The 16,683-nt window shown below is 49.9% G+C and overlaps 1 protein-coding gene across 1 annotated transcript in view; it reads left to right on the plus strand.

Annotated features, from left to right (window-relative positions):
* Window positions 1-11,461, plus strand: part of dock5 (dedicator of cytokinesis 5) — a 29,470-nt gene extending 18,009 nt beyond the window's left edge. Inside the window, exons 27-51 of the mRNA XM_018731690.2 lie at window positions 59-154; window positions 341-439; window positions 1,418-1,588; window positions 2,323-2,423; window positions 2,573-2,631; window positions 2,801-2,955; window positions 3,628-3,713; window positions 3,812-3,968; window positions 4,063-4,103; window positions 4,185-4,275; window positions 4,353-4,472; window positions 4,654-4,743; window positions 5,128-5,232; window positions 5,645-5,786; window positions 6,844-6,925; window positions 7,011-7,095; window positions 7,308-7,394; window positions 7,667-7,843; window positions 8,214-8,297; window positions 8,388-8,525; window positions 8,790-8,962; window positions 9,415-9,559; window positions 9,653-9,803; window positions 9,903-10,018; window positions 10,117-11,461. Of these exons, the coding sequence (XP_018587206.2) occupies window positions 59-154; window positions 341-439; window positions 1,418-1,588; window positions 2,323-2,423; window positions 2,573-2,631; window positions 2,801-2,955; window positions 3,628-3,713; window positions 3,812-3,968; window positions 4,063-4,103; window positions 4,185-4,275; window positions 4,353-4,472; window positions 4,654-4,743; window positions 5,128-5,232; window positions 5,645-5,786; window positions 6,844-6,925; window positions 7,011-7,095; window positions 7,308-7,394; window positions 7,667-7,843; window positions 8,214-8,297; window positions 8,388-8,525; window positions 8,790-8,962; window positions 9,415-9,559; window positions 9,653-9,803; window positions 9,903-10,018; window positions 10,117-10,200 (2,835 nt within the window). The 3' untranslated portion in view covers window positions 10,201-11,461. The remainder of the gene's footprint in view (window positions 1-58; window positions 155-340; window positions 440-1,417; window positions 1,589-2,322; window positions 2,424-2,572; window positions 2,632-2,800; window positions 2,956-3,627; window positions 3,714-3,811; window positions 3,969-4,062; window positions 4,104-4,184; window positions 4,276-4,352; window positions 4,473-4,653; window positions 4,744-5,127; window positions 5,233-5,644; window positions 5,787-6,843; window positions 6,926-7,010; window positions 7,096-7,307; window positions 7,395-7,666; window positions 7,844-8,213; window positions 8,298-8,387; window positions 8,526-8,789; window positions 8,963-9,414; window positions 9,560-9,652; window positions 9,804-9,902; window positions 10,019-10,116) is intronic.
* The last annotated feature ends 5,222 nt before the right edge of the window (window positions 11,462-16,683 follow it).

Genomic DNA, 16,683 nt, shown 5'->3' on the forward strand with positions numbered 1-16,683 from the left:
GTGTGTGTATGTGTGTGTGTATGTGGAGGCCCAACCCTGTCCTCTCTCCTCTCCGCAGGGCCCCACCAGAACTCATGTGCAGGTGATCGTAGAGCGACTGCTCCGCAGGGTCAACCGCACCGTCATCAACATGAGCCGGACCTCCCCCCTCATTGTAAGATTTGGGGATACTGGGGCGGGGGTTGTAAAGGATTGCAACATATTTTTGAATTATGTCTCATGGGCCTCCATGAACTCCTAAGAAGGTGGAACATCAGGTCTTTTTTGCTTTATGGCTTTACGAGTCTCCACTGAGTGGTATTGGGGTTATGGGGTGTGGGGTCATTCTCTCTGTCCACAGAGTCACTACCTGGCCTGCATGGCAGCCATCCTGAAGCAGATGGATGATGCCCACTACACCCACTACATCAGTGCTTTCAGGACTAGACAGGACATCATTGTGAGTGTCTGTGTCCAACCAGCTGCTGGACTGCGTCCTCTGTTGTTCACTGTCATTCCTGGAGCATTATTCACCGGCAGGACTGGGGCAGTAGGTGGCGCAGTGGTTAGAGCATCACCTTGCGGCAAAATGACCCTGGTTTCATACTTCCCATTGCTGTAGAACCCTTAATCAAAGGACTTACCCTGAACTGATTCAGTAAAAATTACCCTGCCGTATAAAAGGCTCAATCAGCGTGAGTAGCTTAGTGTGTATCCCTATATTTAAGGGTGGTGCAGAAAGAAAGGGGATTCAAACCTGCAGCCTCTCTAACCGCTCCGCCATCTGGTGCCCCTAAACCTGACATTGTTAGTCACCTTGGAGAGAGAGTCAGGTAACTAAAGGTGAATAAATAATTGCAATAAATGTCCTTGGATGTGACTCGTGCAGGTCCAGTCCCGTTGCTGCTGTGTCTCCATCGCAAAGTCCTCGCTGGCGAGGAAATAACACCATATATCTTCCTGCCCTTGAGCCGAGAGGCCGTTACACATGAAGCAGATTTTTATTTTCTCTTTTTATTATTTAATTAAAAACAGAAGAGAATCGGGTCGCGACAGAACTGCTGTAGCGAGGAAACACAAGGACACATTCCACATAGCAGTAAATACAGTGCAAGGGTTAAAGGTCACCGTATTTGGCAAGTGTGGGCATGTTGCACTGCCTGAGAAGTGCCAAATAGTGAACAAATCTTCAAAAGTTAATTATAACTGAGATGCAGCTCAAATGAGGACTTTTATAGTAGAAGGAAGTTCAACCCTTGAAGGACCTGCATATTTATGAAACTACAGACCATGGTCATAAAACACCTTTCTGTACCAGATATGTAATGAGGACCAGCATACGTTCAGCATTGTGATGAAGTGGATCTTTGTGAGGATGTGCAAACAAGAGTGATGTCTGCAGTCCATCGCATGGACCCACTCCTGTCCCCCTGTGCAGGACTTCCTCATGGAGACATTCATCATGTTCAGGGACCTCATTGGCAATGTGTTCCCCTCCGACTGGATGATCATGAACCTCTTGCAGATCAGGGTCTTCTTACGAGCCATCAACCAGTATTCGGAGGTGCTGAACCAGTACTTCCTGGACCAAACGCATTTTCAGTTGCAGGTAGGAGGCAGCACATCTGTGTGTCTGTGTGTGCGTGTCAGCTTCTTTTACTCCACTTTTATCCCGACTCCTCGTCTTGTGACACAATTAGGACCGGAAGTCTGTTTGAAACTCATTTTGTTCATAACTCCAGAGTCACGATAAGTAAAGGCTTAATAATGCTGACATCCTTTGATTTATTCACTGCTTTGGTTATATAACAATGTAGGATACTGCTATAATAAAACTACTTTGTAAGGCTTTTCATTTGAATGTTTTTATTATTTTTAGATTACAGTAAAGTGAAAACTGATAGTAAATGACTGAAAATAAAAACGTTTGCACCTGTTCAGTGCTCACTGTTGAGCAGTTCATACCATAAACACGTGCAATGTTCTTCATTTTGTTATTGATCACTGACACTCAGCAATACCAGACAGGAGCTGTAAACACTGTGTGAGTGAGCTGAATAAAAAAGGCTCCTACTGTTGTTATGTGGCTGCTCATTACTGCCATCTGTTCACTTGGAGGGTAAACACGGGTCGTGTTCACTCTGGTAAACACAGTAATTTTACCAAATAGGTAATAGAAGAAAATCCAGTTAAATAATGTAAAATATTTGTATCTTGAAATTGGTATTTTCAGGTTTTTGATGTTGGCTTTAGGGATAACGGGGCTCTTTGGTTACAAATCCACACCTATCCTGACTGGCCTCTTTGCTGACCTCACCTTCCTCATCCCTCTTTCCCTTCCAGCTGTGGAACAACTACTTCCACTTGATGGTGGCATTTCTTACCCATAAGTCTTTGCAGCTGGAGTCCTTCTCTCAGGAGAAGCGCAACAAGATTCTGAAGAAGTGAGTTCCTCTCAGGACAATGCGTCAGCTGCTCGTCTCACATGGACATTACTTTCATATATCGATCACCTGAGACCAAATTAAGTTCTGTTAGATTCACTTTTTAAAATGTATTTTTTTGTTTTCTATTGTGCTCTTTGTTGACATAGATACGGAGACATGAGGAAGAGCATCGGATTTAAGATTCGGGACATGTGGTACAACCTGGGTAGGACACCTGCACTGCTTCTTGTACTTCTGTTTGTTTGTGTGTGTGTGTGTGTGTGTGTGTGTGTGTGTGTGTGTGTGTGTGTGTGTGTGAGTGAGAGAAGCTCCAGGAGCTCAGCAGGCCATGTGGTGGACATGGCGCTGGACTTGAGGCTGCACTCTGTCTCCAGGTCCCCACAAGATGAAGTTCATCCCATCCATGGTGGGACCCATCCTGGAGGTGACCTTGGTCCCGGAACCTGAGCTGCGTAAGGCCACCATCCCCATCTTCTTCGACATGATGCAGTGTGAGCACAACTTCAGTCCAAGCCACACCTTCCAAAAGGTCTGTGTGTGTGTTTGTGTGTGTAGCATGTGTGTGGACAGCATGTAGCGTGGCGGTTAGAGCTACAACATTTCACTGAAATGACCTGGGTTCGAATGCCACCTCCTGTTGTAGTACCCTTGATCAAGGTCCTTACCCTGAAATGATTGAGTAAAAATTAAACTGCTATATTATTCGGTAAATCAGTGTAAGTACCTCAGAATAATATACCAGACACTAGGTTGACACAGCAGTCAGACAAATTAATAAATAATGCTGGAATTTATACACAGCCACTAGCAGAACATGCGATGGAGTAGTGACTGTTGTGATGCGGTTTGAAGGTTGTTGATTCAAATCCCCCATTGCTATAAAAATGCCATGGCCTGATAACTTGTGTAGATTAATACATGAGCAGCAGGTGGTGCAGTGCGTGGAGCTCGCACCAGCCCTGCACTTGAAGGGCTTAGTTTTCAATCCTACCTTCTGCTGTAGTTCCTTCAAACAAGGTATTTACTCTGAAGTGGGGAGATAAAAAGGTAAAAATGACTGTGCTCTACAAAAGGGTAAGTTAATGTAAATAGTGCAGTATACAAACAACACAGTGTAAGGTACCTTGGAAAAAACATCATTCTTTTCAATGAATATATGCAAGTGTAGTTATACAATGAAGTGTGTGTGTGTTGGCTACAGTTTGAAAACGAGCTCATCACCAAGCTGGACCAGGAGGTTGAGGGTGGCCGTGGAGATGAGCAGTACAAGGTGCTGCTGGAGAAAACGTACGTACCTGGCAGGGGGGCGCGGGTCGAGAGCGGCACCTCCTTCCTCCTCGCAGAGAGTGAGACGTTGCCTGTCACTCTGTTGCCCTCGAACCCAGGCTGCTGGAGCACTGCCGGCGCCACCGCTACCTGTTCCAGTCTGGGGAGGCCCTGGCGCTGCTGCTGAGCAGCCTGCTGGGAAACCTGCTGGCGTACCGCACTATTACGCATGACGAGAGCCCGGAGCTGCGCATGAGCTGCACCGTCAACGTGCTGGTCCGTTTGGTCGATTACCGCGGTAATCATTTGCAACAGGTGCTGTGTTTTCATGGGTTTAAATATGTCCACTGAGTGCTGCCCTCTGTTGCAGAACTTCTACAAGGAGAAGAAGAGGGAGGACATATACATTCGGTGAGTCGAGTGTCCATTAGGGACCGAATGGATGGATGCTGTGAGTACGAGGTGATGTCACCGCCTTCCCCGCTCCCACAGGTACCTGTACAAGCTGCGCGACCTGCACCTGCACTGTGAGAACTACACGGAGGCGGCCTACACCTTGTTGCTGCACGCCGAGCTCCTTGAGGTGGGTCTTGGTGTGGGGTGGGGAGTCCTTCCGGAAGCAGTGTTGGCTCTTATTAAACCGTGGCACCCTCCCTCCAGTGGTCTGACAAGCCCTGCGCCCCCCACCTGATTCCCCGAGATGGCCTCCAAGGTTGGACCCAGCAGGAATTGAAGGAGAAGCTCTTCCAGGAGATCATATGCTACTTGGACAAGGGCAAGGTGATCATCTACCTTTTGCCTGTTCCTTTGACCTTTCACCCTTCACTTCAGTTGTGGTTCAACAGCTCTGAACCACAGGAGGTCAGTTCCTCAAGCTCTGCTCTGATTCTCCTGCTGAGGGGTTTTGTCTGCAAGGTGACCAGTCAGAGAGCTGCCTGTCTGAGCTGTCTGCTGCTTCCAGATGTGGGAGAAAGCCATTGAGATGAGCAAGCAGCTGGCCAGGATGCACGAGGACCAGATGTTTGACTTTGTGGAGCTCAGCCAGCTGCTGGTAAAGAGATGTGCTTCCCCTGTGTGTGTGTATCAGCTCGTTTTTTTTACATTTTCATGTATGTGACACAATAAGTTGTTTTCTCCAAAGCAACGTATTAACTCACAAAGCAACTTACTTAACACGGCAGTTTTTACTGGCTATTAGCTTCATCAAAGGCATCGCAGGTAGGATTCGAACCTGCAGCCCCTCACTTCAGAGGCGGCAGCTCTAACCACTATTTCACCTGTTGCCCAAGTGTAGGACCCTAGAGTCAGTGTAACACACAAGGACGTTGTGAGCTGTACAAGAGCACATGTGATGTGGTGATGCTGTTCTGTGCATGCATGCATGCATGCGTGTGTGTGTGACTCCCTGACGCCGCTGTTGTCCCCTTGTCTACAGAAACAGCAGGCCCAGTTCTACGAGAACATCATGCATGTCATGCGCCCGCAGCCTGAGTACTTTGCTGTTGGCTACTACGGCCTCGGGTTCCCCAGCTTCCTGAGGGTGAGCTCTGCCCCGCCCCTCCCACTTTACTGCGTTGTTCTACCCATCTGTCTTGTGCTGCCGCAGCGTCTCACTGTCAGTAATCGCTGGTGTGTGGTGCCACGTGGTGTGAGGTGTGGTGGCCGGAGGAGCCATTGTTTGGCTTCAAAGTCCAAGTGGAATAGGACACCTGGGTGACCTGTAGCAGCCGGCTCCTCCCCCTTCTGCTGCGTTGGGGGACGACAGGGGGGCTTCGCCAAGGTGTGGCCACTCTTTTCTCCTTCTCACTATGGTGGGCGGTGCCTGTGCTCCTTCTCTCCTCTTTGTCCAGTTTATCTTTATATGCTGAGGGACACCAGAGGTCCTGCTCTGCTCCACCTGTGTCTCTGGAGATGTATTTAACCCTGTGATGTAACTGCCTGCGTTATTTCAGAACAAAGTCTTTATTTACCGCGGTAAGGAGTACGAATGGCTGGAGGACTTCAGCCTGAAGCTGCTCTCCCAGTTCCCTGTGGCGGTGAAGATGATGAGTACGTCGCCCCCTGGGGACAGCATCTGTAACTCCTCCGGCCAGTGTATCCTTGGTGCAGCAGCTGCTGCGGCTCTGCTGGGGGTTGTACCGTACTGTACCGTACCCTACTGTCTGCCCCTTGAAACGGGTGTGTTCAAATGAGCCCAACTAGCCAAGGTAATATAGTGACTGTGCCATTGGCGCCCCCTACAGGCTGGATGGCCCTTGTAGAAAAGACTGCTGTGCTGAGCTGAGCTGTGCTACAGTGTCTCTGGGAGGCTCTTCGTGTGTTCAGACAGTGATGATGTGCGTGAGAAATTTAAGATAAAATTGTCAGAAAGCATTAAAATTGACTGAACAAACGGCACACTCGCTCCTCGTGTTACAAATGGTCACGATACACATTTTCTAAAGTAGAACCTTTTCCAGTGTATTTTTATTTTACTCATTTAACATTTCTGTCTGCACTGCGGTAAGTGTTGTAACAACTGCGGCAGCTGGTAGTATAGTGGTTACAGCTGCTGACTTTGCACCCAAACGTCACAGGTTTGAATCCCACCTCCAGCTGTAGTGCCCTTGAGTAAGGTACATACCCTAAACTGCTCCAGTAAAATTACCCAGCTATGTAAAGGGGTAAATAATCAAATGGTTTGATAATGTAACTTACTTTGGAGAAAAGTGTCAGATAAATGTAAACATACAGCTCATGTCTGATATTTCTCAGGAATGTTGCATGTTTATGGGATGAATCGGTTGGCAAGTTTATGGAGATTAAAAAAAAAAAGTACTCAATAAAAACGTGTTTAATGTAGCTCAAAGTTAATAAAGATACTGAAAAAAAACATCTTTTTATTTATTATAGCTCTGTCCAAGGTTGTTAACAGAACTTCACCAGTAAATAAGCTGAGGCTCGTTTGCGTTAATAACCTTTGATTGAGTGTGACTTAGTGGTAAGAGTGACTTTGGAGTTATGAACAACACAAACTGTTAACAGATTTCTGTCCTGTCTGCTGTTTTAAGTCAAGGAGGACCCAGTGTATAAATATGGTAAATGGAGAATGGTGGTTTTAGTGTTAGAGACTGGGCTGTGTCGCACTGTTGTGACCTTAGTGACGTCTCAGACATACAGTGTTTCACAGTGAAGCCAGTTCTGAAGCTGCCACAGCAGTTTAAAGACAAGGGTGTCCCTGAGCAGATCCTCAAGTAAGTCTGTACCTCCCTGGGCCAGGAAACACTCTGCTGACGGTTTTCTCTCGATCCACTGCTTAGTGGTTTCCATCATTCCCAGTTACTACAGAGCCAATGAAGTAGACCAGTTCCAGTACTCGAGACCATTCCGGAAGGGTGAGAAGGACCCAGACAATGAGTTTGCTGTGAGTAAACGTCCTCTAGCTGGTGTTTGTCCTCAACGAGGAAGGGTGCATTAAAGAGCCGATCGATCTTCACCGGTCATCATTTCACGCCACTTGTGAGAGTGAGCAGCACATGTGGTAGCGGGTCAGAGTTCGTGTCATATCCAGCAAGAAAACAAGGAATGCTACCAGACCTTCTGCTTGTTGAACACGGTTACCTGCCCTCTCTGTAGACCATGTGGATCGAGAGGACCACCTACGTTACGGCCTACCGCTTTCCGGGGATCCTCAAGTGGTTTGAAGTGAAGTCCATCTCCGTCGTAAGTAGACTTTTCAGCTGCGCTGCCTTCCGGTGCTGTCTCTCTTTTCTCTCCTGGTACTTCAGTCTTGTCTGTTTTCTCCCCCAGTCATGAGTATTCACCCCATGTAGATCATGAATTTACCCTTGACCCCCCCTCCCCCTCCCCGGGCCTCATCAATCATTGAGGCTTTTCCCCCAGTGAGCCTTAGTCACACCCAGTGAACCTTGACCCCAATGGTCCTTGGGTTGACCTGATCAGAGCTGTGACCTCAGTGTCACTCTGTGCCGCAGGAGGAGATCAGCCCGTTGCAGAATGCCATCGAGACCATGGAGATGGCTAACGAGAAGCTGGGTAACCTGGTGCAGCAGCAGGCATGTGACCGATCGCTGCCGGTTCACCCGCTCTCCATGATGCTCAATGGCATCGTGGACCCTGCAGTTATGGGTGGCTTTGCCAACTACGAGAAGGTCGGTCTGGATGGCCTCTGACTCTGCATGGCTTCTCCCCTCGCGCCCACTTTCATTTATCTCTAAATTATCTATAATCTAATGTATTATTTAAAGGTTAACATGCAGATGTTTAGGTTTTGTAAAAGTCTCAGATGTAGCAATAATTAATGAATGCTGTAATGAATAAAAAGTACTTTCATATTTTTACTTTGAGTTTCATTTAAATTAAAGCAAAGGACTGGAAATGAAAATGTGTTGTCTACTCATACTCCTGTTCAGTGCCTCCTGCCATAAACATGTGCAGTGCTCTGTCTTCTTTTTGTGTTTCTCTGACACTCATGACTGGTCTTCTAGATTTGGATTTTTTTTTTTGCCTTTCTGTTTTCAGGCATTCTTCACAGACACCTACATCCGCGAACACCCGGAGGACCTGGAGCGCATTGAGGTCCTCAAACATCTCATTGCCCTGCAGGTGAAAGTCAGCAACTGCTCAGCCTTTCTCAGAGCTCCGCTTGAATAGAAAACCCCCCTGACCAGGAACTCCTGTGGTCACTGTGCTCAGATTCCTCTCCTAGCGGATGGGATCCGGATCCATGGTGAGAAATCGACGGAGCAGCTGAAGCCCCTGCACAACCACTTGGTGACCTGCTTCCAGGACCTGCGTGAGAAGGTGGAGAAGCACTATGGAGTCATCACTCTGGTTAGTGTTCTCTTCATGGTCGGTCCATCTTCCTGTGTTATCTTCCTCATTACAGTAGCTCTCCTGTTATGAGTGCGAGTGGCGGAACACAGATGCCGTCAAAGACTGACATCCCTACGTCCTTTTTTCCTTCCTGCAGTCCTTCGTCATCAGCGGCCTCACTGGTGTGGATATCCCATCACTAGGGTCAATGTCTCCCCCACTGGGGTCAATACCTTCTTCATTGACATTCACCCGTTCTTGTCGCTCCGTTTGCTGCTGCAGCCCTGCTCCCTGACCGAGAGGAAGAAGAGCCGCGTGGGCTCAGTCGTGATGCCTTACATCATGTCATCTACCCTGCGTCGCATGTCCACCGTCTCCAGCCTCTCCAGCACCTCCTCTGGACTGTCCAGCAGCTCGGCCTCTGATGGCGGCCCCTCTCGGCCCTGCTCCCAGGAGTCAGTAGAGCTCGCAGTCGCGGTCACTCATCCCAAGTTTGCCCTTGGGCCTGTCCGGACACCCAGCTGATTCCTCTGCCTCATTACCCCTGTACTTGACTGAAGTCCACGTGCTGACTGGCTGGACATTTATAAAACAAACTGCACTTCCTGTTGATTCAGTTACTGATTTACATTTATCTGATTCTTTTCTCCATAGGAGCTTAAGGAGTGTTAAGCTACATCCAATTATTTACCTATTTATACAGCTGGGTAATTTTAGTACCTAGATCGAAGGTACTATAGCCGGAGGTGCACGTAACTATTTGATCCTGCGACCTTTGGGTTCAAAGGCAGCCGCTCTTAGCGCTACACTACCAGAGGCCCCTGATCAATGAATTTGCTTCTCAGCTCCTTGTACAGGTCACAGGTGCGTCCTTGTTCTCTGTGTTTACACCTGTGTGTTTGTTCAGCTCTCTGCTGTCCCACGGTAACGACCGCCGGGCCTCCGTCCTCTCCCGCTCTGAGGAGGACAACCGGATCAGCCGTAAGAACCGCAAAGAGTGGAGTGTGAGCAAGTCGCAGGTGCTGCTGGAGCGGGTGTCTGACACGGACGAGGTGAGCGTAGAGGAGGTGTCCGCACACCCGCCCGTGTCCCATCGTGGATTGGCATCGGCCATGTCTTCACGTTGGCTCCTATTCGTCCCACAGGTCCCTCCGGAGAAGCAGCAGAGGCCCAAGAGCCTTCAGCTGGGTGACCGGCGACTCACGCTTTCGCTCTTCCAGGGCGCCTCCTCGCCGCTGAGTCTGTCCATCCCGCTGAGCCCCTTGCCGGCCTCGCCGCACACACCCCGTAGCTCCAGTACGTGCTCAGCTCCATGGGGGTGTGGGGTGGGGGGCACCTGGCCGCAGTACGTCAGCCTTGGCCTCTGATGACGTCCCGATCGTCCTCTTCCTGCAGGCTTCACTTCCCTCCCGACTGACAACAATGGGACCCCTGACCCCCCGGGGACGCCGCCACCCATGCCACCGAAGAAGCACCTCCATGACGGCGATATTCGCCACAGCTCTGCAGAGGTGAGGAGGGGGTGGGGCCAGGAGGCGCAGGAGGGTGGGTTCAAGCATGGTAAAGCCCTTTGTACTCATTAGTTCATCGCTCGTCTCTCTGTCTGCAGTTCACCCCCCCGCTACCAGTAAAAGGAGACGCAAGACCCCCTCCCCCACCCCCCAAAACACGCAAGTCCATGTTTCCCTTGTAGTGACTCCAAGTGCAGCGGAACAGTGGCTGCGGGCCTCTGGCTGCAGAGTGCAGATGCACTTCCCCCCAGCAGGGTGCACTACATCAGAGCAGTAGGTAGAAAGCAACGCAGCATCCTGGGGCACCTTGGTAACAGGAAGCTTCAGGTACTTCGGGGTGTCCCCCCCGTGCTAGTCGTCATGTCTGCGTGTGAAAGACGGTTGGGGGAAAAAAATGACTACTTGATTTTTTTTTTTTTTTTTTTTTTTTTTTTTAAAGAATTTTTTTTTCTTTGTGTTTGTTTTCGGGAAAAGCCAGTAAATCCTCGAGTATTTAAATGGTTAAATACATTCTGTAGGTACTGTGGTACAAGCCGTGTTTTACTACTGGTAGCAGTCGCTCTTGCAGTTCATGTGTGCCTCACAAAGCATTAATAATAGCTGCCTGTCAATCATCTCCTTACATTGTTCAGATGTGGCTTTACTACGGTAACCAGATAAATATTCGTCTCCAGAACCAATTCCCACCACACTGCAGGGGCAACAAATACAGTGCATTGCAACGAAGACACAGTGAAACTTGATGGCGTTTTACCATGAAGTGCACTTAGAGCAGGAATCGCAGTACAGCACAGTACTGCACAGTACTGCACTGTGGTACAGCACCGCGCTGTGTCTTCTGCACTGACACTCAAGTTCGAGGTGCAGATTTACTAGGAAAGGGTATTTTACCGCTCACAGATGAAATACTATACTTTGCAGCTGATTCCCTAACTGTGTGTTCTGTTGGGTTACGGCAAACACTTGTGTGCAGTGCTGCTACAGATGAGCTGTTTATTCATGGAATTACAGTAAAGCGGAGGAGGGCAGTTAATGTTTGTTTTGTTTATGAAGAACAAAGTTTCTCCTTTGTGATGTTAGTCATTGTTAGTCATTACCCCCCTCCCCCACACACAACACACACTCCCTGTGGGTCACTCCAGCACACCGCCTGCTTCTGGGTTCTCAGCGTGTGGATTATGAACAAATCAGTGAACTTTGCTAACTGATGCAGTTTTAAATAAAGGTGATTCTTTTTGTACCTTTTTTGTGCGACTTTATCCTGTGAAATGTGTCCAGAGGGGGCTGTCGTCCTGCTGTCGGTGCTCCCTAGGTGTAAGGGACCAACAGGAACCTCTGAGGTTGAGGCTGGAGGCTGGATTGTGAGCAGAAAAATGTCAAAACACTGAACTTTATAATGAAGCCGTTGTAAAGTGAACCAAACAAATAAAAGACTGAACAAAGTCACTGTTTTTCACCTTGTGAGATTATGTTATGAAAGTGGGGTTTCATTCCAGGCCCATACATTTCAGAGGTGAGCTGGAGACAGGCACTTAAAGTGTCTGTGGGTGTTGGGGGGTAGCGTCGGCTTGGTGCACACCACACAGACAGTGATTTGACTCCCAGGTTTGTTGGCACTTTCATAGTTGAACGTGAATGAGCAGTTTTCTATGAGCAAAGCACAGAAGAGGCAAAAATTTTATTTAGTTAAAAATAATGTTCAAAGTTTAGTTTAAAAGTGAAAGTCCTGGCCTCCTGGCCTTACTTGGAGCAGAGCACAGCTACTGTGAAAAGGCCCAGGGCTCCGGACGCCCGACTGCTTTCCGCCAACAGACACCAGTGGACAGCAGAGGGCGCCACAGCTCTGACCGTTTCAGCCACGAGCAGTGCCACGATCGCGGTGCCGCCACCAGGACCCGCGTTCGGGCTCAGAGAAAATCCTGACTTTAATGGAGTGAAGAACCTAGACCCCCCTGGACTGTTTGTGTGTTCTAGAGATGGAGCAGCACACTGGTGGGAAGCGTCGCACGTTTCCATGGAGACCGTGGCGCGATCTGGATCCTGCTTTAAAATCCCACGGTAACTGAGCAGGAAGGTACACATTTACCTTGGCCAGTTCTTTGACAATGTAACAATAATAACAACAATAGCAAACAATAATAATAATACAAGTAACATTCTCATGTTGTCAATATGATTTTTTTAAGGCTCATTTTGTGGCATGATGAAGCTCAGGTGAGTGGTGCTGGCGGTAGGACAAAGTGAACAAGGCTACGGGACGTGGGAGGCATATGGCAGTTTGAGGAAACAGCAGCCTGGACTTGGGTCCTGGTAACACAAGACGGAAAGAAACACACACACACACACACACACACACACACACACACACAGACCCCCAAGGAAAAGGAACACTTATTACAGGCTTCAGGGAGCCCTCTGGAGTTCCTCAGGCCCTTCGCTCTGCACTCCAGTGTGGGGAAGTCAGCTGGACCTTCGAACCCAGACTTACCCGGTCAGTCACCGGGGATACTGTTGCCCAGCGATCTGGTCATTGTTCCACCAGGCTGTGAGCTACTGGTTTAAAGTGTGGATAAGTGTCATGAGGAACTGAGGCTCCACTTCTCCCCAGAGCTGCAGGACACCTTGAGCTGCTTTTTGTGCTGCTTTTTGTGCCTCTTCCGTCCACTTTGTCCCATACAGCTGTTGTCCACGCTACCCAGGTGGATGCACCTTTACCCTGGTACTTTGGGCTGCTACGGACTTCCCCGTGGAGCTGAGATGGAGCAGTAGTCTAGGCTCGGCTGCCTCCACCAGTGCTGTCCTTGCTGTGTTGCTTTACGCATGACTTTAACGGACTGCAGTGTTCACTAAAACAGGATTAGAAATGAGCGATGAGTTTGGACTGCTGTCTCGGTCGAACCCTCTCCCCCAGACGAGCCGCGAGGACGGGCGGTAATTAAACTGCAGTCTGCGCCGTGTAACCTGCCCTGCGGCGGCTGTCTGCTGTGTGTGGTGATGACAGGACACCGAGAGGCTGTGACATCGGTCTGCACTGCAGCACCCAGTTCCTCCCGTCGCCGTGGGAACCGGACCGGTGAGTTTGGTACCTCCCTGCCTGAGCTCTCGGTGCCAGTAGGGTAGAAGGTCCAGTGCCGCAGCTGACATAGTCTTCATAGTTCTCATAGTCTTGATCAACACACCTTCATTTACGCTTCTGTAGGTGTCTGCAGGTGGCACAGTAGTTTGAGCCGTAACCTTGTAGTCGAAGGACACGGGTTCAAGTCCCCCTCTTTGATCCGCTCGATAAAGCTATGTACCCTGAAGTCATATGGTCAGAATTATCCTGTTGTATATAAGGGTAAATCAGTATAAGTAGTTCAGTGAGCTTTGGCAAACAGCATCAGATAGTAAATTAATAAATGGTAATAATTCTGTTACCCTCAACAGTCTTTGAGGAAAAACTGATCTGTAGCTTTCAGTAAATGTCCTTCCCTAGAACTGAACATTTCGTGAACGAATTACTGCGTGAAACAGGGTCAAACAGGGTAAAGCCTCATACCTGAAGCTTTTAATTTCGCAATCGCTCTATGGCTGGGTGTTATAACACACATTTTCTCGGCATGCGTTGGGTCCTTGGGGAGCTTTGAGGGGGATGCGTTAAATTACCTTCATGTGGGTGGCGTAGTGAAGCTGGTAAAATAAAGAGCAATTTTCTTCTCCTCATTTTAAATACTTAATGAAGACTTTGGAGACCCTGAAGCCCTGTGAGCTGAGGGCCAAGTGCTGCCGCGGGAAAGGAGAACATTTAATTGGACTTGTTCCTCCCCTTCGTGTCGCTGCTGCGTCCCCAATATTCACATGTGACAAGACGCAGCGAATGAGTCACCTGTCACAAAGATGGTAAATAATCACTGTAAACGACGGAGAGGAAGCTCGGCTGGCAGACAATCCCAAATCAGGAATTTGGGGCTTTTTCAACATCCCGTCTGATGTGCCGAACGCTTTAAATGCGTTCCGGAACTGAAAAAGCAACAAATGGCATGAAATACACCCCAGGGGGGAATCTGTGGGACGGCAAAGCGGCGAGAGGCTCGGTGCCGGTGCCGGGTTCCGCCGGGACGCCTGCAGGCTGACAGCAGCGTGAGGGATCATTACGGCTGCCACTTTGTTCGCTTACCTGCCACACACGTTTCTCCACAGCACCTGCCGCAGCTCACAGCTTCGCTCCCTCGCATCGCTCTTCGTACCGCTGCCTGTTTACAGACACCAGCCAGCTCTACGGGGTGGTGTGTGTGTGGGGGGGTGTTCTTAGCGTTTACGCACTATGTGGCTCCTTAGCCACTGCACCCCCTGCTGCCCGCCACAGTCCAACTACACCGGGCATCACGGAGACGACAGGCGGAACACATGGGCACCGGTGCAAACGCGCTCCTGCTTCCTCATCGCTCATGCAGCTGTGAGTCTATGGGTGTATCACACATGCAGCTGTGGCAGTGCTGTGTAAACCCCCCCCCAAGGCCACGCTGGGCACCATCTGATCAAGTGATCCGCTCGGGCCGCAAACCTCAGCGCCAGATCCATTACATTCCGTAAGCCTGGTAGTTAGCGACGCCGTTCAGCTCAGCCGCTCTGCTCAAGTCCCACCCCTCCCCCGAAGGTACTGCCTGTTCCACACGTTCTGGGTAGGTTGTACAGCGCGACTGATGCCAGGTGGTTGTACTCTCCAGTCTCATTAGATCATCACATGCTCCTTTCTGAGGGACAAAGCAAAATGACAAATTTGTTCAATTCAGAAAAGCATTAAACACTGACTCTCGTGCGGCCCCCTGTGTGGCTTATGATCATGGTCCCGGTCCATGTGGAGAGCCTGCCCCGCCCTCCTTCTAAATGTCTTATGAGGGAAGGAAGCGGGGAAAAAAGAAAAGTGATGTGAAGTGATTTCACTGAGCGCTCAGGTGCAGCCTTGTAGTAAAGAACAAAAAAACAAAGAATGAACTGAAGTGACAATTTGCTTTGAAATCACTTTCATTCAAGGTGAGGATGAGCTTCATAGATGGTCCCTAGAAACAGTGGCTTCTTCGCTGGAAGGAGAGAATTTCCAGCTGCACTTTGAGGCCCCATGGGAACACACACCTTCCTCCTGAGTGTCAACCACGTGCAGAGCGTGACCCGCTGGACGCCGCCAGCCGCCACGGGATCCTCACGGGATCCCCACGGAAGTGCGCTGTCTCATCTGGAGATGCTGCCACCCGCATCCTGCGCTCACTGCTGGGTGTTTGTGGACAACAGGTCTCTGCTTCCTCGATCCCAGCTGCGGTGCACTGCAATTGGTGGACACACGTGTGTGTTCATCTGCACAACATCCCTCTAGTGTCTCCTGGGCCCTCGTGGAGATCCTGCCCATGGGACCCGTCCAGCAGCACATCCTAAGTACCGAGAACCTATAGTGTCTGAGGCTTTGCTGTCCATCTCCCTGATGTCCAGAAGGGGACATAGTCATCCCAGCTTGTCTTATGTCCACCTGAGAGATGCGCGAATCCTCAATAGACCTGATGGATCCTTTTCTGACATCTCTCACTGACGAAGATGCTTTTGAGGCTCTCCTCACCCTGTGGCGCTTGGATCTGATGGTCTGGGGCCTCATGAGTCTCCTGCCCACGACTCGCTAATCGCTCTATCATCAGGACGGAGAGTCTGAGAGCCCACAGGGGTGATGACCCCAGGGATGGCAGGGGCAGCACTGGAATGGTAGTTGAGCGGCCGATGGAAAAACGCACGCAGGACGTCCTGTCTGATGTAGGAAAGCGGTGACCTTCTTCAGTCTCCCTTTGTACAATTTCTTTAGTAATGTGGATGCTGCCCTCTTTCGCTGAGCTTCACAGTCTAATTGCTGTGCGTGATGTTCATGCTTATGACCTTGACTCAAGTGCTGAGAGTGTGTGTGTGTGTGTGTGTGTGTGTGTGCGCATGCGCTTCTTCACTTCCTCACTTCTCGATGGCTCTCGTTCACACTGCAAGCAGCCTGCTCTTGACCCGCAGTTTGACCCTCAGGTCTTCCGGAAGGTCACGGAAACGGTGCCCACACACCTTTCTCGCTTCGCCCTGCAATATTCATGGGACCCGAGGAGCTCCGGAGAAGGATGCTGCCCGACCTCCTCTGTGACCTCCTGGCTCCGGCTGCTCGTCCTGTCAGAGGTGCTGCTGGGACGAGGCCCGGAGAAACCATCCTTCGTGGTCATTTACTCGGTGTCGGAGTTAACGTGCATTAGAAGCACGGAAGCTGTTTCAGGCTCCGTGGCTCCAGACCCAAATCAATCCAGTGAAGGAGACAAATCTCTGTTGCGATTGTTTATTTTTGTCATCGTGCCGTAGCGGTGTTTATATTTTGAAGACGACGCCGTGGATTTCATCTTCTTGTCAGCTGATTAAACGTTTTAAAGTGACACTTGTGGTCTCTCCTAATTCCTCTCAGCACCGTCTTGAGACGCTCTCGCGAACGTCCATCGCCGCTTTTAATACAAGCACCGTTACTGGGATCCCTTTAGAAGGGCGTGTTGAGTGCTAGCAGCGCTAACAGCGCTAGCGCGGAAAGGGAGCTCGCAGAAAGGGGTGTCGGAGCGTCCTCCAGCGGCTCGCCGCGCTACTGCGCTCACCTGCTGCTCGACACTGGCGGCTTTCCGGGGAAG

This window comes from Scleropages formosus, chromosome 17 (assembly GCF_900964775.1).
Source record: "Scleropages formosus chromosome 17, fSclFor1.1, whole genome shotgun sequence".
Classification (NCBI taxonomy): Eukaryota; Metazoa; Chordata; class Actinopteri; order Osteoglossiformes; family Osteoglossidae; genus Scleropages; species Scleropages formosus.